At 36.9% G+C, this 20,590-nt stretch overlaps 2 protein-coding genes across 2 annotated transcripts; one reads left to right on the top strand and one right to left on the bottom strand.

The window, feature by feature from the left end:
* The first annotated feature begins 13,441 nt into the window (after window positions 1-13,441).
* LOC105048303 (polygalacturonase At1g48100) lies at window positions 13,442-18,359 on the top strand. The gene is made up of 7 exons (XM_010927582.4): window positions 13,442-13,789; window positions 14,590-14,721; window positions 15,605-15,769; window positions 16,531-16,575; window positions 16,684-16,891; window positions 17,513-17,703; window positions 17,967-18,359. The coding sequence occupies exons 1-7, from the start codon at window positions 13,472-13,474 to the stop codon at window positions 18,357-18,359; spliced, it is 1,452 nt and encodes a 483-aa protein (XP_010925884.1). The 5' UTR covers window positions 13,442-13,471.
* On the bottom strand, window positions 16,028-20,165 carry LOC105048296 (uncharacterized). Its single transcript, XM_073252644.1, has 3 exons — window positions 17,404-20,165; window positions 17,236-17,322; window positions 16,028-17,140 (listed from the first exon to the last, which is right to left on the bottom strand). The coding sequence occupies exons 1-3, from the start codon at window positions 17,471-17,473 to the stop codon at window positions 16,986-16,988; spliced, it is 312 nt and encodes a 103-aa protein (XP_073108745.1). The 5' UTR covers window positions 17,474-20,165; the 3' UTR covers window positions 16,028-16,985.
* Between the last annotated feature and the right edge of the window lie 425 nt (window positions 20,166-20,590).

Below are 20,590 nucleotides of genomic sequence, written 5' to 3'. Positions count from 1 at the left end.
ATTTTTAATTAAAAAGATCTTATTTTTTTCATTTGGCTTCGGGTCTAAAAAAATATCTGCCGGCATGCCCAGGTGCAAATGGACCGCGTCAAATCCCACGGTGGATGACACGCCCCGCTATTCCTCGTATTTCACCAATTTTCAATTGCACGCCAGCCACCGCCCCGGTTTACTTGCACCTGGTGCATGCAATAATTTCTCGGTACCCTGCCGGTAGGACTTGACGATCGCCTCCAGCGGCGGGAGCATCACCGCAGCTTCTAGAGTGAATTCCGGAATACAGTAAAATGTCGCAGCAAAGTTAAAGAAACAGTGCATAGGACCATTGTTGAAATAGGAACAGCAGCTTATAAGTAAATGACAGACCCAATCCAAAGGATCCTTGGCTAAGCAATATGCCTTCATGCGGAAGTGTGGTGCCAATAAATATTAACTCGTGTGATGAGAATTGGACAGTATCCCAGCTGATCGATTCGAATAGAACTTGGAATATAGACCTGCTGAACCAATTGTTTTCAAGGGAGTTTGCAGCTACAATCATGACCGTTCCCATCCCTATAAGTCAGCACATTGTAAACTCAAGGTGAAAGATGGGTATGTTGATATATGAATAACCATGATATCAATCCAAATCAGACTTTCAGCTGGATATGGCGCCTAAAAATTGCTCCCAGAGTTGAAGTCTTCTGGTGGAAAGTGTGCTGGGGCCGTTTGCCATGTAAAGCTGTTCTTCTTTCAACAGGGCTCATTCAACAGCAGGCTGGCATTTGTGATGGGAACATTGAAGACATGGAACACTGCTTATTTACCTGTCCCCAAGTATCACCAGTTTGGAGTGAGATGAGACAGAGATACCATTCAATTCTATGCAACAGATCATTGAGTTCACTTCGCTTCGAGGTAACATGGATTACTAGAAGAGCCTTATCTGCTATACTGCATGGACTATATTGAACTCAAGAAATGCGCACCACTTTCAAGGCACCCGGCATGATCCTATCAAAATTTTTAATTCAGCTCGGTGCCACACCGACGAATACAGTCGCGCAGCTCTGAAGGTTAATAAAGTCATCGTGAGGCAGTCCTGGGGTATCGGCAGCTCCGTGAGCTCAGAAACATACTCCTCAAGGTTAAGTGTCTTGCGTAGCCCCACCCTGGTGAAAATAAATTTTGATGCTTCTTAGTCTAAAAAATCGGTTGGCTTGGGTTATCTTATCAGAGACCATATGGGAGTTGTTCTTTTTGCTGGGTCTACAAAATCCTATGCCATATCTATTCCGGAGGCTGAATCACAAGCTGCTTGGCAAGGCCTTTCTATTGCCATTCAACAGTTTGGATTCAAAAGGATCTGCCTTGAAGGGGACTCTCTAACGGTGATTCTTTGGATTTGCCAACTACATGAAGCATAGTAGTGTGGCAATGCCTTTCCAGCCAATCCACCCTTCACTCCTTGATATTGTTCATTGGGCTTCAAACTTGGATTGCTTTCTTGTCTCTCATGTCTTTAGAGAGGCCAACCAAACCAACGTGCAGATGGCTTAGCTCATCTTTTGAGGAACTTGACATTTCTCTCTGCTTCTGCTCTTCCTGATCATGTATCTGCTTTTATCAGGGCTGATATGTTGGGCACTCAGTTTCCTCGCTTATGCTTGTACTTCTTTTCTTCTTCCTTTGGGCTTCAAGCCCCCTATGTAACCAAAAAAAAAAAAGACCCAATTGTACGGTAGGTGACACTCCCAAACCAAATAGTAAAGCCTAGAAGCAACCCAACAAGCAATGACCCAATTGATAAGGCAATTAATAAGCGGGAGCTACGACCAGTCAGAGCCATTTGTATGGTAGGTTTCTATTTCTCATTGCTTGGAATAAAGGGGCACGTTGAAAGAAAAGGATTTGTGAGCCAACATTGGCATGGGATCCCTTTCCAATAGCATGGTATAATCCATTGGCATGGGATCCAATCGAGGTTAAAATAATCCTTATTACGAGCAACTTTAAAAGAATTAAAGTGTTTCGATTTCTTATTCTCAACTAATAATCAATTGGCATGGGATCCTTTTCCTTGTTCCAATGGATTTCAATCTGTTACAAAATTTTGATCTCGACCCAACTCATAAGGTTTGGGCCAGGGCTATTTGTGAGGTGCAAGCACCAAATTGGTTGGTCGACTGGAAACCGATCCAACCCAATCCATAGTTTGTGGGCTCGCCTGTTAGGTTGGGCTTGTTGCTTGACTTGGATTTGGATCAGTAAACGGGAACATCATTTGAAAGCCGCACTGGATTCTAATATTAGAAGGCTCATACAACGGGATCCAATCCATAACTGACTTATTTCTAACCGACTTATTAACATGTTAGACTATAATACTTTTTTGTACGGTTCAAATTATTATATTTCAATGTTACAGTATCTAATTTGCAATTGTGCCGTAATATTCCACACGCCTTACCATTTTCTCTCTCATTTTCATATAATTTATAGCCATTCAACATTGAGTGAGAAATGGATAGTATGTAATCTTTCATGATTTTTCCTTTTTAAGATGTAACGAAGGTTCACCAACCAACCATTTTATTAAAAGTTATAAACACTTGTGTAATTTTAGATTGAATTCTCACTCTTCATACCATTTATTTTTTTCTCCTTTTTGTTTATCATTTCTTATACTTCTTAACAATCTAACGCTGGATTATGTTAGACAATTTGAGTTAGGATGGGTAGAACAAGTTGAGTCAACACAAGATGGATTAGGTTGGCAATTTAAATTTAGGTTCTAATGGCCATAACGTATCAAGTCTAGCCAAGACAAAATGGACTAAGATAAATTGTTTGGTCAATTAGTTGACTTGACTATTGAGTGCTAAGAAATAAATTGGATTGAATCAGATATCTTGGAAGGTTAGGTCAACTTGAGTCCTTAAAAACAAGTTGGATATTTTGAAGGTGCTATGACTTTGGAAGCAAGGATGATATTGGTGACTTAGGACAGTTTGGAAGTAATTTATGTTTGGTCAAAAAGGTGATTAAGGAATTACCTCTAACCAAATTCAAGTTGTATACAAAATAATTTTTTATTCTATTATACCATATCCCGTCTAAAGTATTATTAACCAAAAAGACTATTATAGCATTTTTTTTTAAATTGTGATTATGATAGTTTTAGTTTGTTCCATCCGTCCCTTCTTATTTAGTTACAATAGCAAAAAAAGGATTGCTAATATTGGCTATTATTTATTAGAATAATATATTATTAACTTATTATAATGTTGTACAAATGACTATGCAAATAACTCAGCCACTAAATTAGATTTTTTTTTTTTTTGAAAATAAATATAAATGACACTATGTTATGCTAAGCTGAATGAAGTTAGTTCAAATTGATAGTAAAAAATGCTATAAAAATAAAAAAGACAATCTGTACTATGGTAAATATATTAATAACATAATCTACTCTAGCATTATAATAGTGGGAATAATTACCAAGTGAGTAAATTGACCAACTATATCAATTTTGTGCTAAAATTGTCAAATATAATATCAAATATAATAGCATAATAAAAGTCAAGAGATCGATATAGTAGATAGGCATGGAGTATTCAAAACCTTTGGATAATTACTTCTAGTATATTAGCACTAAAATGTAGCTTAAAGTTGAGGTTGATATGATCTGATCTGATATGTCCTTAAACTAAAGCTTTCGCATTGACTATTGGTCTTGGTTAACAAACCATCCATACCACCCTACCTGGAATATTATGCAAATGAACAACTCTCCTCAATTTTATAACCTTGATCTTTCATGCGATCCAGTGGATTATATCCAAACCTGGACTGGAGTCATTGCCTCATCCTTTTTTTTCTCTATCATATGACTTTAATAGCCCGAATAAAAATAATCGCAATACAAAATGTTTAATATAATATAGCAAAAAATATTTTAATAAATAAGAAATAATAATCATATTAAAAAGGAAGCAAATATACATCACTGTCAATTTTAAATATACTGATATAAACTTGACGAGACATAAATGATCACAACATTAGTATGTGTTTGCCAAGCATAAACCATGATATAATCATGAATTCTATAGTTCAAAGCAACTGGCTTTGCATTATGGAACAATGTTAGTTATCAACTCCGTCACATGTAAAAAGAAATAATAACTATATAACAATATACAAAACATAGAAAAGCAATTAATTTTAAGCTCATACCCAGAAAATCGAACTTTTCATGAAAATTGATCTCAGACATACACTTATATGTACTTGAGGCAGTGAATGCTTATTATAGCAACATTCAAGGATGAGGGATTTTGTGATGATAAAAATGTAAAATTGTGGATCGAGAAAGTGAGAAATTTGCCGAGCTAACATGGCACTTGAAAATCAAAGTATAAAGGCTAAAAAATCTTGTTTCATTTTATTTTTTTATAGAGAAAAGGGATTTCTTTGCACATCTCCCACTTTCTTGCTTTTCTCATTTAGTTACATGATAACATACTAGAGGATGAATGGAATTTTTTTTTTGTTTCTCTCACGTCTGGTTTATTAATTGGACACTCGTAGTCAAATCGACACAACTCACTCACCAAGGAAAAGAAACGAAAAATTTGCAATTGACCCTCCAATCATATATCAGTTGACCCCGTAACTATTATGTTACAGAAGAAGGCCGATACATAAACCTTCCAAATGTCATGAGAGTCCAAGTCAAACAAGATAGAACTACATGGGCGAGTCAAACACTATGTTCTAAGTAGTTGATTCGGATCACTTCTCTTACAAACTACACTACGGAGCATGGACGGGCCCTCAATCCCAAATTGCCTCACCGTTGTTTGATTGAAGCAAACTATGCCTCAATTCAATCATGGTCATGTATTTACTCTCTCTGGCCATCTGCATGTACTTAAGAGTGGCCGTCCCCATCGACCATTGTCTTGTCCCCCACTTGATCTGTTAAAGACAAAGGATTTATTGAGGGCCAAAAGCCTCCACAACCCATTCCTCATTAGCTTGGGAGACTTTCAGGTGAGGTGACTATTTGCGATCATCAAGTCTATTTCATTTTAGGTGAGGTGGTACTTGATTCGCCTTCTCATCACCGCATTTCCACTCAGTCAATTCGAGTTCGACATGTTGAGCACCGGTATCGTATAAAATATAAATGGAATGGTGGCAGAAATAAGCATCACTGTTGGAGCATACTTGCGACTAGCTTATAGAAAGCAAAAAAACTCTTCCACCTTGGTCTAATGCATGATTGCCATTATTTGTTTCACAAATATGGATCCACCGTATCACCATCCTCAATGCTTGATTACAATGATTTGAAGCACTGGAGATAAGGATTACTCGAATGAAATACTTGAAAAAAAAAAGAGATGGCAATGCATAACCATGTAACTCATTTAATTTGTTTCAATTTTTTATCAATCGAACTAGTTTATCTATTTAATAAAATAATTAAATTTATATTTATATTTTTTAATTTATTTAATAAATAAATTTTTTATTTATCATTTATCCATATCGATGCCTATCTTTCTCAATCTGAATCATATTTGGCTCGATCTGCCATTCTAGCTCAAAGATTCTAATTCGAAAACTGCTTAAGCTCCCATATATAGAAAAGATCCAATCTAGTATAATTTGCATGGTCATTTTGTGAATCATTCTTTCAATTTTGTCTCTCACAAAATCAGCAAAAAGAAATTAAAAAAAAAAAATCAGACTACCAAAATGTCAATCTATTCCAAATTATTCAACAATAAAAGTAAAAATATTAAAAAACAAAACAACAAAATATGAGCTAAGCAATAACACAAACTCACAAGCAATGGGTGATCACATGGTGATACAGTGTACCACACCTAGGTAGAAGTCAAGATTACATGGGACCCATCTGACATGGCTTCCCGAGCAGCCTGACACATGGGATAGCCAAATCATATGCCACAGGAATCACGTGCCGGGGATACACCAGTAATGGAACAGTTGCAGACAGAAACTGTCAGCAGGTCAAGCTATTAGACCCGATCACAGGTCACACCAGATCAAAGGCCATTTTTTAACCATTGTGGCAGCCCGTGATTGCTGGCAATTATAGGCCACTTATTGGCGTCCCAATGAGAACACAGTGGGGAGAACCCCCCTTGTCCCCCAAAATTATAAGACACCTCAGAGCAAGGCAGGAGACATCATAAAGGCAGGAGCTTCCAACTAAAGGGTCACATGAGCAACTACAGCCACAAGCAATAACAATAACAAAAAAAAAGAAAAAAAGAAGAAAAAGAAAGAAAACTACAGCCACAAACAATAACAAGATAGTACAAGCAACCAAGGCACCCAGTTTGCTGGTGAGAAATTTATGTTTATTATTCCCAGATGGGATTTCTAGAATGATCCGTGACTCTTCTGCTATTCTTCTTCTTCTTCTTTCTTCCCTTCATTAATTATGTGTCTGGTGTTTTGGCATGAGACAGCAAGTTAATGTTGGATTCCATTTGTTTTTATTCCTCAGGTGACAAGTAGCATGTTAAAGGGAGACTATATTAATTTAGCAGAGAACAAGGGAACCAGCCCCCTTATCACTTTTGGACAACGCCTGATACCAACGGGAGATGATTTAAAGCTTCACATGTGTTGACAGAGTAATTTTCAAATTAGATTTCACAAAATATTTTCTAATTAATTATAGTTTCGACGTCTAATACATATTCTGCTAAGTGTAGCTCCATTTTTATTTATTTACAAACAACTGAAAAATAATTATTTTATGCTTCTTCTATTTCCATTGTCTTGCAAATCTACCTAGGTCTTGATGATTTTTTTTTTTTTTTTTAAGCTGATTCGTTTTATTTCCCTTGGACCACAACCATCTATACCACCTATATCATTGTCCAACTCTAATGCTAAACAATGGTAGAGTATTGCAGCACTCTACTGCAAGGAGGCATCGATCCATGTGAGCTATTGTATGATTCTTGATACAGAAAATTTATGGCTTCCAACGAACTCAAACTCGAAAAACAACTTTTTGTGCATCAACCCACGCTTGACACTTATGTTTTCATGAAGGCCTCAACCAATGTTTATATGATTCAGTTCTATCTCACATTTGTCGAGGTACCGAGTGCAATGCCTGATTGAGCAATAATTTGCTCCAAAAAGCATGGAAAACAAGTCCATAGAGATGCAAAAGAATTTTTCTTCAGGTATGTGTAAGGCCAAGTAGACATGGTTTCAACATTCCTCTTTAAACAAAAGCGCTAATAGCTAGTTAAAGGTAATATGTGCTTCCTTCCCTAATTGCACATATCTTCACATAAATGTGGCACTATAATTGGCGGGGGTTGGAGATGGGATAACCAACATCGTAACTAAAGTTCCTCAAAGATATCCAAATTTGACAAAGAAATTTATCATGACGTTTTATTTGTAGGTGAGAGGAAAAGAAAGGGCACAATTGAGGAGATTATTTTCTAGAAAGCGGAAAGAAATAGGCAAACACTTTTCTCATGTTTTATTCTGTTTGTTTCACCAAGAAAAGAAGTTTCAAAAATATACATCAAAGAAAATGACTAAGCATTGATGTCGTTTCTCTCAACCAAGATTTTAATTTGAGAATATGTCTTTTATATAAAAATATAATTAGGAAACACGTTCATATTAACAAATAAATTACCTGTTTCTTCAATATACTAGATACATGATTTGCCAAGGAGACAACCAAATAAGTGTCACCATAGATTCTTCATCAATTATTGAATTCCCCCCCTTAAATAGCTAGAGTTTGGAGTTTGCATCATAAGGACAAAGTCTCCACCCTTAGTTATAATTCAAATATGCAAATGTCCAAGAATCCTAGCTACTTTCAGAAGTCCAGAACTCTTACTTCCAAGGACATCATATTTAAATTCTTCAGCTAGAGGAAAAAGGCACATTTTCTACTGCCTAAAAGCAAGACCTTAACTTTTCTCTCGTTATATCACCTAATCCAAGATCAAGCTCTAGTCTTTCCCTCTCTTAATTTGTTTTCTTCTCACAGCAATGAGTTGGAATTCAAAACCAAATAGTTTCTTGAACAGAGTAGGCCTCACACTTGCAGATGCAACAACAATCCAAGGCACGGGGAGCAGCAACTCTAACAAACCTTAATTACTTTATGCGTGGAGTTCACGAGGGTCGTAGGGTTCACGAGCTTTGCAGCACTAAAAGACGGCTCTGAGGCCCTTCTTTCGAAGAGGTCCATGTCGAGTGCATTGATGGAGGTCAGCACCAATCAAAAATCCCACAACCTCCATTCAAAGGGAAAGGGGCCGGCGTGGTGCAATGAACTAGAATTTCGCTTATTTGCAAATAAAATTTCCTGAATTCTATTAGATAAACCCATCTATCATATTGATAATTTTTTATGAACAACTAGACAGATAGGATGATTTTTAAGGGTTTACATAAAATTGTTATGCTTACAATGTATCTTTTGAGATTAATCATAAGTATTGTAATTTAAGATACTAAGCCAGCCTTATCACTGGTAGCATTATAATTGTATAGCTCATTTTTTTCATCCAAAGAGCATCACACCCTATATGTGGTAAACCACGTATTGGCTTCTAATACTTTAAATTACCTTTCATTTGCATAAGTACAATCTCTTTTTGTGTGAGCTCTATTAAAAATATAATAGAAGCTCTACTGCTATTTGATGAATTTTATCATTGAACAGTTGTAATTTGGCAAGGATTGAGGGTCAGGAAGTTTAGTTGCTGCCATCTTTTTTTTTTTTTTAAAAAAACAGTTTCTCAAAGAAATTTGATACTGCCGTGCATGTATGGATATATGTTTCCATTTTTTTTAGTTAGGGTATTTCTAAAATATTCTTTCTTTGGCTTCCATGTCTCTTATCCTCGTCATTTTTTCCGACGGATCCAATGCTTGCTTGTCACAGCTAGTATATGTCACACTCAATGATTTTAGCTAAATTTTATGCATATAAATGTATATATAAAGTGGAACTATATAGATGAAAAAGAGCCATGGATCAATATTCTTAGCTATGATTCAAAACTTGGTGGAGATTAACCTCCTCTTTTTTTCTATTTAAAAAAACACACTATTTACATCGCTTATCATACATAATTTTTCAACAATTAACAGAATATGATGCATTAAAGACTTCGAGATTCACGTCTAGTACATGATACTACTAAAATTGTTAGTGGAGCCATGAGCAAATAACCATTTGCTTTTCATCGTCATTTTGCAAAAGCGATATCCATCATGCATCGCATCTTGCCAAGTGGAAATTAATATCGTGTTTCACTGCATAACAAATTTGAATCGCAGTCTTTATGGCATCATCATCATTCTTGTACCTGTGAGACTACCACATTCGCATGAGAAAAATTGTCATACATGCATGGATGTGATGGACTTCAAAAACAATTTTATACCCACGTTAAAATTAGTTTCTGCGGATGCTTCAAAGTCGCAACACTGTTCTTGAAGATGAGTTTCTAATTTTCGATGCAGGCTTCAAGAAAGTAGCATTTTTAGATATGGTGATCTCCTGGCATTATTCTTACAAGAACTTTTGTCTTTCTTGCTAAATTAGTAGGAGTATATGGAGCAGATGATTTCCACCTTGACTTTCTTACCACTCCTTATGAATTTTACCGATATTATATATGTCAAATCTTGTTTAACCAGCTGAGTTGATTTGATTATGATTTTGCAAACTGATGGTGTTTATTAGTATAAAATTATGGATTTTGGTTTGATTGCTTTTGTCCTCAAACTTATTGATTAATATCAAATCTTTCAAATGATGATCATAAAACTGGTCCATCAAAACTTATAGCATATAAAGAATTATTATTAACAATCTAAAAGAGCAAATGAATGCAGAATATATTGCACAATTATAATAAAATTATTAACAATCTAAAAGGGCAAATGAATATTGTGGTGCCATTCTGAGCTAAATTTGAGGGAGAGTAATTTCCACCACTCTCTCAACACACATTTACATACACATGTAGAGTACACGCAGAGGGTGATGACATGCAACCATAGAGAGATCACATAAAGCCCATGGATGGTCTGGTCCAGGTTATAAGCTGAAACGTTCCTAGTATGATGTATTCCGTTTTTTTTGGGAAAACCATAAACGATACAACCCTTAGTGCGAATCCCCTACTCCCATGGGTTGTTACCACTCATATTATATGTTCATGGTTGGTTCGGGCATGGGATCTCATGAAAATATCGGCCAGATTAACCGTGTACTCGTAACATGGTGGTAACACTACTGCAGTCGCAAAGAATCCGAGCTCAGGTAACCCCACGATCCTACAAAAAGGTGTCACAGTAATGTTCTTCGTATAAGCAGTTGTTTTGGGGGTGACCCACCAATTGGATGAGCCATTTTCTTTAGGGCATGTTTAAGGTGACTTGATAAAATTGCACGAGATATGGACTTAAAGACTACTACTTGACTGCTTATATGGGTGAAACTTATAACGTATATCTGCGATTAACAATCTTAATTGAAAGATTAGTTGGCGGAGTTCTTTTCTCATTAATGATTAGATTGTGGTCCAACAGTTTAGAGAATCAGATCTTACAAATTTACAAATTTTGACCAACAGTCTATGGGCTTAACCTCCATATAAAAGAGGTACGAAGAAAATCCCAAAATAAGCAAGTTAAATTAGAAGAAGAACTAGGAGAAGCATTCTGTTCTTCCACATCCTTTCTTTTTTTTTTTCTTTCTATTCTCAAAGCTTCAACTCATTTAAGCATCGAAAGATTCTCCATCGAAATACCTCCAGCAAATGTGGATTTTAGATTCTTCAGCTCCAGCTACATCAGCATCTCTCCAAAATTTTATGGTAATAAAAATTATTTAAATATTTTTTTTGAAAGGAAATCAGATTAATCAATTAGAAAATTTTTTGCTTCCTGCAGCTTCAAAGAAATCTACAGAGCATCCACAAGTCTAATAATGAACAAACCAAAAAAACAGAAGCCTTGGCTTGGATGGAACTGAATTGTGTCAAATCCTTGCCTCATCCAGAATATATATATATATATATATATATATATATATATATATATATATATATATATGTATGTATGTTTAGATTTCGAGACAAAACAAAACCGCTTCAATGTTTAATCTATGGGTGTCCAAAACCAGGGCACCTGCACCTCTTCGTCGCCTGCAATCTAACATCAGGACTCTGCCATGCGGCCAAGTAACGGGACACAGGGGGTAACCAGAATACGAACCTGAAATGGAAAATGCCAAGGGCTTGATCGTTATGACATTCACATCATGCACGATCTGATCACCTTCTGATGGCTGTACAATGATTGGGATGGGCTTTAAAAAAAAAAATTTCACTATTTTAAATTGGGCCCCACTATCGCAAACGCTGGGATCCTGTGGATACGGTGGATTTAGCTGACGTGAAATTATATCCAATATTATTAGCATTAGTTTTTCAAGTTGCTAAGATATCATGACATCCTTCACACCATAGGTTGGCACCTCGATTGCTCTCTCTCTCTCTCTCTCTCTCTCTATATATATATATATATATATATATATATCCACGAATTTGGATATAAAAATATTTCCTCCTTTTCTAACAAAACAAAAAAAAATGATGCTGTTGATAAATATTCCACATAATTGATATATTTTGTCATGTTCGCGTTTAGCTCTAGGCATATTTTGTGATGAATAAGTAGTATTGCAGATGCTCATAGCATATACATATAAATTAAGGTCCTTATAATTTGGCTCATGGCTAACAACTTAAATGAATATGCTCATTAGTTTGATTTTTTCATAAGACTAAATATGATACATGTTAAGGTTATCCTCAAGAGTTAGGGAAGAGGAGAAATCAACAGAGTTGATACTAACTTTTTATTATTTTTATTATCGTGAGATTGATAAAGTTGTAGGACTAAATATAGGCTCCTATCTTCAATTGTTTCTTACTTTCAGAGAATCCACAAAATTCAATTCAACTAGTTGTAAAAAGGCTGGATGATTATAATTATGATTGATCTCAGTCAAAAGATGAATGAGGGTATCATTTTTTATGTTTCCTACAGAAAACATTTGAAATGCCTATCCCTTCTACTCCAGCCCTCTCTTTCATTTTTTTTCTTTTTTTTTTGGGTATGATAGCCCTCTCTTTCATTGATGATGAAGGATAAAACAAGAACCCACAATTAACGAAGCCTCCCCAATTAACTTAGTACTCTAAATGGAATCAAGCTAGCTTGGCGCTTTATCCTCTTTGGGAGAGCCTTCTCATTCCTCTTCACCAAACCTTGTCCTCATATTGATTGAAGAATTGGGTTGGGAGCTCTAATTGTACGGTGGTTGGAGGCATGAAAGGCGATCCAGTTGGGCCCCTCTCCCCTCCCTTTCTGGCAGTTGCCGGGGGGAGACAGTACGATACTCGCGCCCGTGACCGTTGCATGTGATCAGGAGGAGCTGTTATAATCTGTGCCCTCTAAGATATCCCATGGCCCAAACACCCACTCACGTGTCCTCCTTTGGCCTTTCCAACAACAGGAGCTGCAAAGAAAAAGGAGATTAGGAAATAAAACTAAATGGCGACCTGTAGAGACTTGTGCACACGAATTAATCTAATAATATTACTCTTCAGAATAAAAGAACAGCACCATGACATCATTTGTGTGAGAAATTAATGCCTAGAATTTAAACACATGATTTCATATAACGATTAGGGTTGAGAATGTGGAAGCATGTTTAGACGTGACCTTCTATGGATTGCAGCTAGTTATCTTTGTATGGGTTCCAATTAATATGAATGTTGCTGATTTTTTTTTTTTTTTTTTTTGAGAAAAAATAGAGGCTGTAATTCATGGAGGAATGCCAAAATGTTGCCTAGTTGCACCATAACCTCAATTTCAGAGTATATGTGATAGTTCAGCAAAGTTAGAAAGGTGTTTCTCTTTTATATTAATAACTCAATTCTTTTCATAGTTTTACTGAAAATTGAATGATTTTGGCTTGTTTTGGTTGGATAATATTATATAAGAGATTGAAGACCTCTTGCACAAGTGGCAGCAAGGGAATAAACTACTCCATCCAATTGTCACAAAAAGTTATGTAAAGGGTCCATAAAGAATGAACTTGCGTGATAACAAAAGGAAAAGTGAGGCAGCATAGGAATGGGAGTGGACATTTAAATTCCCTGGCAATTATCCCCCCCCCTTTTTTTTTTTTTCCTTCAATGAATCATCGAGGGTCCAAGTTGTTGCCTATGTGGGCAGTGGGTCAGAGGCTGTGGCTATTTAAACCCACCATTCCCTCCTCTCTCTTCTCACCATTCACTTCCTCGCCCTCTCTGTTTCTTTCCCGTCCGTCACACTCATCTCAACACGACGCGCATATACCAACACGAAGATGAGTAGCGTTAGTCTAAAAGGCCTTGGGGTGCTTCTTCTTCTTGTCTTTCTTGTTTTGTGCTCCACTTTTGATGTGTGTGATGGGAGGAGAGGCAAGCATTGGAGGCAAAAGAAAGCTCCAGCTTCCTCCTTGGCACAGAAGAAAGGAAAGGGCAAGATCGGCGGAAGTCACCACAATGGTGGCGGAGGCCAGTCGAGTCCGAAACCAAGCCCAAAACTCGGTCCAGGCGAAGGATGTCCAGTTGCGACGCAAGCAGTGATGTTTAATGTGCTTGATTTTGGAGCAAAGGGTGATGGAGTCAGTGATGACACTAAGGTGGCTGACATTATCTTATCTAACTTCTTCTTTGGAATTAACTCAGCATTCTATAACTTTGGAGATCTTGGTTTCTTTCGGTGACTATTAGTTGGGGCCAAGGCCATAAAAATGCGAAATAACCAACCAGCATTTTTCTGTTTACTTGGCATTTTCACAAAATTCTAGTCAGTATTCCTTTAGCTTTATATTTCTCTGGATAGCGGCAATGGGTATTTGCAGCCCCAGATGTTTTGAGGTTTGGTGTTTATCATCATCATCATCTTGTTCTTCTTCTTTCCCTTTTCATAAATCCATGTGTAAATCAGCAGGGTTTTACATACAAGAGCCAGTCAACCATTTATTAATATTTGTTTATTTTTTTCTCAAAAAAGATAGAAATATAGTCTTGTTGCAACTGCAACCCTGAGACAAAAGGTTAGCGTCCATTTTTAATGGGATGAGATTTCTTGCTTCTTCGTTTGCTTCTCTGTTTGTTTGTAAGAAGTTGGCAGCTGTCATAATATTTCATATCCTCTGTTCTGCTTCTACCTCTTTTTAATAAACCGAATTTCAAAATAACAGGTCGATATTTAATTTTGATGAGATAAGCTTGTCGTTTATTTGCATGTTTATTGAAAAGTACGTATTTGACAAGGATGTGTTCTTTGGCCAATTTTTTTTTTCTATTATAAAGCAGAATTGAAATGTCTGAAATCAATTGGTATTATTCGTATATCATGAAATGAATCTTAATTTCGCATGCACAAGCAATACTGGATTCTCATAATGGTTTGCAAATTTGATCCCATCGAATTCAGGCATTTGAGGCTGCATGGGCTGCTGCTTGTAAAGTGGAGGCTTCTACCATGGTGGTCCCAGCAGAATTTCAATTCCTGGTTGGGCCAATCTCATTCTCAGGACCTTTCTGCCAACCCAATATTGTGTTTCAGGTAAGAACATGCTTCTGCAAATCAGCTATTTTTTAGTGGGCCTTTTCGAGAATACTTGGTTACCAGGGTCTCCTCTGTGACACCTTATTTCCTGCTTGTAGGGTTGTTAAATGAGTAGGGTCTTGGTCTAGATCATGACTCAGGTCTAATTATAGTCCAGATCTCACTCTCTGATTGATTCATGTCCGAGTGACCCACTTGTACACATGTTTGCTGCTTGTTTTAAACTGCCTTGCGGCTGACACCAAGTCAGTTTCTACTCCCCATGAGAGTTACTTATTGATTTCAGACAACAGGCATATCAACCATCACACGTCCACCAAGGACCTCTTTGGTTTAGGTGGCGGGAAGCCGAGGGAGGAAAGTATGGCCCATAAAAAAATAGAGACATTTTATGTTTGATTGGAGTTTTTAAAAAAGAGAGGTCATATAATGTAGTATTTTTATAAGAATAAGATTTTCATATAAAATATGAAAGAAAAAGTTACGTAGGACATTGGAAAGTCCAAATATATCCTTAAGGTTTTAGATAAAATGATGTAAGGTATTTTTCTTTGGGGGCATGACAGATATTTTATACAGCTTCCCAACAAAGTAGAGATCCAATCAGATATGAGCAATTCTATAATATGTTATTTTTTCATAGTTAACCAAATATGTAAAAGTTATTTTCTTAAATATAATATACCAACATAAGTTTCTTAGGAAAAATATTCCATTCAAAGAACTTTTTTCAATGTACTAAATGAGTCCTAACCGGCAGTAATCTATAACAAGATTAAAATCATATCAAAATAAGTGAAACAAACATTAGCATGCTTGTCCGAGAGTGAGTATAATGCGAGAGACACCAACATGAATAACAATGCGGTCTCTCTTGCAGTTGGATGGGACGATCATTGCTCCTACAAGCTCCACAGCTTGGGGTTCAGGCCTGCTGCAGTGGCTTGAGTTTACCAAGCTCAGAGGAATAACCATCCAAGGCAGCGGCACAATAGAAGGGCGAGGCAGCATCTGGTGGACAGGCTCCGAATCTGATGTCGATCCCGTAAGCATCATATTCCTTCTTCCATGCGCTTGGTTGCAAGGTCTTAATACCACAGTAATTCATGTGATAAAAACCCACTGAAAACGTTACTGACCATTATTATGGTTATAACAGCTGTTATTTGTCAAAAACTTGCACGAAATGAGAATTTTTTGACAGAAAAAAAAAATGTTACAATGACTGTTCTGTGCCATTATGATAAAAAAGATAGTCAATAAAGGAAAGATAAGGCTGCCGTCTGTCCAAATCTCCATTGACTGAGTTAAAAATAATCGACTCTTAACTGAATAAAAAAATAATTTTTCCAGCCGTCACACAAATTTGATTGTAAATATATTTTTAATAAGTGAAAAGGAAGCAAATGGTGAATAACGGCCATTATTTTCTCATTACATAATGGCTGTTATAATGGAACAATTGTCAAATAGCAGCCGATATCTTCATACCCGTTATTGATATTTATAACCAAAGAGCCTCCCTCCAAAATCATTAGAATGGCCATTTGTAACAGCCACTAATTTAATTAACCTTTAAAAAAAATAAAAAGAAAACAGAAAAACAATTATCGAACTCCATCTTTCACTTTAAGCATCCAAATCTGCCGGCAGAATACTGTGTAAATTGTATCAGACATATGGGCTTCCCCAGTTCCAATTTCCACTTGATGTTCTAGACTCATTTCTCAGATTAATGACTGGGACGTAAAGAATCATACTTTGAATACTGACCTGAAAATATTTAACTGCATTTATTTGTTACAGATTAATGCTAGGCTCAGTGCAAAAATGCCACAGATCAAACCAACAGTAAGAATTCTTTTCTGGGCAGCTTCTTTCTTTTTTCCAGAACAATAAACAATGTTTCCTGTGAGAATGAATAACACTGCGTTGTGCACTTTTTCCATTTTGTTGCAGGCTCTGAGGTTTTATGGAAGTTACAATGTAACAGTCACGGGCATAACGATACAGAATAGCCCACAGTGCCACCTTAAATTTGATTACTGTGAAGCAGTTCAAGTCTTCAACATGACCATCTCTTCCCCTGGCGACAGCCCCAACACAGACGGAATACATCTCCAGAATTCCATAGATGTATCCATCCATCACACCGACTTGGGTTGTGGTAATTCCATTACCTGGTAAAAAGTTCTCACCGTATCACAATTTCAAAGATCATGCAGGCAACCGTTGACCACCATTTACTGCCAGCAAAATTTTTATTGTTCATTTGTACCGAGAATAGTTGTATAGGGGCCTACAATAGACTGAAATAGGTCCCTCACTGCCCAAGGGAGGGTGAGAAAGAAAGAAAAGGAGGACCAAGAGGAATCAGCCTCACAAGTTCCACTTGGGCCATCTTTAGCTTCCCCTCCTGCATTAAAAATAAGAATTCTGAAGATTCTTTAGGCTGTCTTGCGTCCTCCCATTTGGCAGCCGTGCTTCATGCACAAACAAGACTAGACGTACCTTTACCAAGTAGAGATGGATCTGCTACACTCCCTTGAGATTGAAACGAGGCATAAAACATCATCAAAGATTGTTTCTGTTCCTCACCTACAACAAGGAAAGGAAATAACAAGAGGGGAAAAAAAAAAGGACTCCAACATTTAAAAAAAAAAAAGGCAACAAAATTACCTTTCCTTGTATAGATCCACTGTATAACACAACACATACTGCAGTGGTCAAACAAGTGTGAAAATCCCATATGTTTGCTGACATTAGAGTTTTGGCTTGTGTCATACAGGTGATGACTGCATCTCCATCCAAACAGGATGCTCAAATGTATACATACACAATGTGAACTGTGGACCAGGCCATGGGATTAGCATAGGCGGACTTGGGAAGGACAACACCAAAGCATGCGTCTCCAATATAACAGTAAGGGATGTCAACATGCATAACACGATGACTGGTGTCCGAATCAAGACCTGGCAGGTAACAAACTTCTCACCTCCAGAACAGACTCCATCCATTTAACAACCTCATCAAATTCCCCCTACATACCAGAGTACTTGTGAAACAAGACTAGTTCTCTCCTTCCAAGATTTCTTAATGATATAGCATCAAGAATCCCATTGAGAATTTTTTCCTTTTACCAAGGCTGTTGTACAAGACATAGGATATCCTTCAAGTCTTTAAGCTACCTGGAAATGTTACTTGCTAAAGACTAAATTGTTTCCATAACATTCTAACTGCAGGGCGGCTCAGGCTCTGTTCAAAGCATAAGATTCGCAAACATTAAAGTCTCAGAGGTTCAAACACCTATAATTATCGACCAATTTTATTGTGACAGAAGGTCTTGCAAGAACCAGACAGCAGCAGTGGCACTGTCAAGCATTGCATATGAGAACATCAAAGGGACATTCACGGTGAAACCAGTCCATTTTGCATGCAGTGACAGCATGCCTTGTTCAGACATTAGCCTAACTGAGGTAGAGCTCGAACCACTGCAAGAACAGTACCACATGTATGAACCTTTCTGCTGGCAGGTGTACGGGGAACTGTACACCCCGACGGTTCCTCCAATTTTTTGCCTGCAAACTGGGAAACCAACAAGCAACCGGATCCAGTCTGATCATGACTCATGCTGAGTTTGCTGACAATCTCTCAGTCAAGTGATATTGGTGTACAAATGTGTGCGGTTGTGATTCTTCCGACCCCTTCGAACCATTAATCAGAGCACATATATATAAGTTCACATTAGCAGCATAACAGTTAATACAACAGTTTACATGAATTGCCCAATCAAGGAATACGCTGCCATTGCTGAGCCCTAGGATCATGCTGGTTCAGCATCTCTATAGTAGTGCATAGAGATAATGCTTGTTATGGTGGATGCCACTTTCCCATATTTGGGGAATGTAGACATCACTTGTGCTAGATACTTAATGGCTCAATGTTTGGAAAGTACAGAACAGCAGTGTCCATTCTCCATTTGTAAAAAAAATAAACTACATAAGCATCATGGCTGTTTCAAAGCATTATGGATACACCCACATCTCGATTTTTCAGATATGGCTACTTTTGACAGTAAAAACATTTCATGCCAAAGAAGAGAATACAAAATTACAAACAGAAACTGGAAGTTGTCCAAGAGTAAGTCGAGGCCTTAAAAAAACTGTTGCTTCAAAAAAAAAGATTTGATATGGAAAATGACAGATCACAGCAGTTAATAGAGTAAATGCATGCCTCATTTTTCATATCTCAGGAAGTTAAGCACACATCTCAAGCAGATGGGATATTCAAGGAAAGCTTCCATCTTAAAGGATCAAAGAAAACTAATCGATAACTTTTGCAAATAGATAAGATCTATAAAACTATGAATCAGGTGCCTTGCTAGAAAACCTATGAACCATAACCAAGAAGCCCGATGACGTAGGAAGACTGATGGTTTTGCTAAATTAAGGCTTTAGATTTTCAGAAAGGGTAATTGTTTTTAAGCATACAAAACGAATTCTAGCAAATCACTTAGATAGGAATAGAATTTACATGTTGCTGACCTTAACTGTAATCTGGTTAAAAAGGAACTACCACATAAATCATCTAAGAATGTGACATCTAGATGAAAGGACGAGGTAAAGAGGAGAATGACCTAATGTTAGATCGAAGTTAAAGAGTCTTGGTTGAGATTTTTTTTTTAGATAAGAGGTGAAAAGTGATCCATAACCAACAAAAGCTTAACTAATGATAGAATCATTATCACCAGCCTTGAGATCATCATGAAAGGCCCTCATGCAGTCATCAGCATGAGGGGTAGAGAGCATTGGAAAGGAAGGGTATTTTGGTTTATTTTCATGATATCATGTGTTTTAAGAATGATTGTTATTTCCTTTTATGTGATTGTCATTGTAGCAGTCTAATGTTAAATGTATTGTTACGTGTCATGTTAGTTGAAATGATACAATGCACAAAAGAGGTAGCCAGGAAGGCGGTTTAGTGGATAGGTCTCAAAAGAACCATGCATGGCAAAGAAGGCGCACTTGCCTGTGTGCTTGTCTGGTGGGTAAGGGGGTTCTGACAAGAGGTTTCTCTTGTTTGGAAGACTTCCATCTGCCAACGAACAATATTCTGGAAAAATGACTACCTAGGCTGGCGATAGTTCCACAAAGTGTTGAGGAAAGTGCGTATAGGAGTTAAAGAATCCAGGGTTATTTCTCTGATCAGGTTTTGTGTTTTGAAAAGAAAAGCATCACTTAATTAAGAGGATGCATGATCCACAAATCCCACGAATACATTGAAAATATGAGTTTTGCTATCTATCAAGACTCGTTTGTGGACTATCCAATTGTTTGGATAACAGTCCTGAAAAAAACAATTATAATCAACAAATGTTCAAGATTTAGTATTCCTGGTGTATGATCCATTATAAAACATGTAGGCTCTGTTTGTTCTTGGTATTCCCCCCCACCCCCACCCCTCAAAAATCCACCCGGGAGAGGGCTTTAGCTATCTTTGATTGTGATAAATTTGGTAGTATGATGTGGTTGTATAGGATATTTACATCCACTTCAGAAGTTCTCCTTCATTCCTACATCATCAAGAATCACAGTTTTACTTAATAAAACTTGTTACACAGAGACAATTTCTCAGAACAAGGACCCAACCTATGAAGAAATCAGCAAGTTATTTTCCTTTTTTAACAGACTGCTGTATTTTCAGGTGTACACGTTAACTGTTTCCTTATATATATAGGAGTAGGCTTGACCTTACTGCTGTTTTTTATTATATTTTCAGCTTCTTTAAGAACAGATAATCTCAACATTGATATTTTTTTTATAAAATCTTGCAATTTCAGAATAAGCTTCCCTTTCTGAGAAAGAAT

This window comes from Elaeis guineensis, chromosome 2 (assembly GCF_000442705.2).
Source record: "Elaeis guineensis isolate ETL-2024a chromosome 2, EG11, whole genome shotgun sequence".
Classification (NCBI taxonomy): Eukaryota; Viridiplantae; Streptophyta; class Magnoliopsida; order Arecales; family Arecaceae; genus Elaeis; species Elaeis guineensis.
Note: the sequence above shows the minus strand (reverse complement) of the source record. Positions and strands in the feature narration are given on the sequence as shown.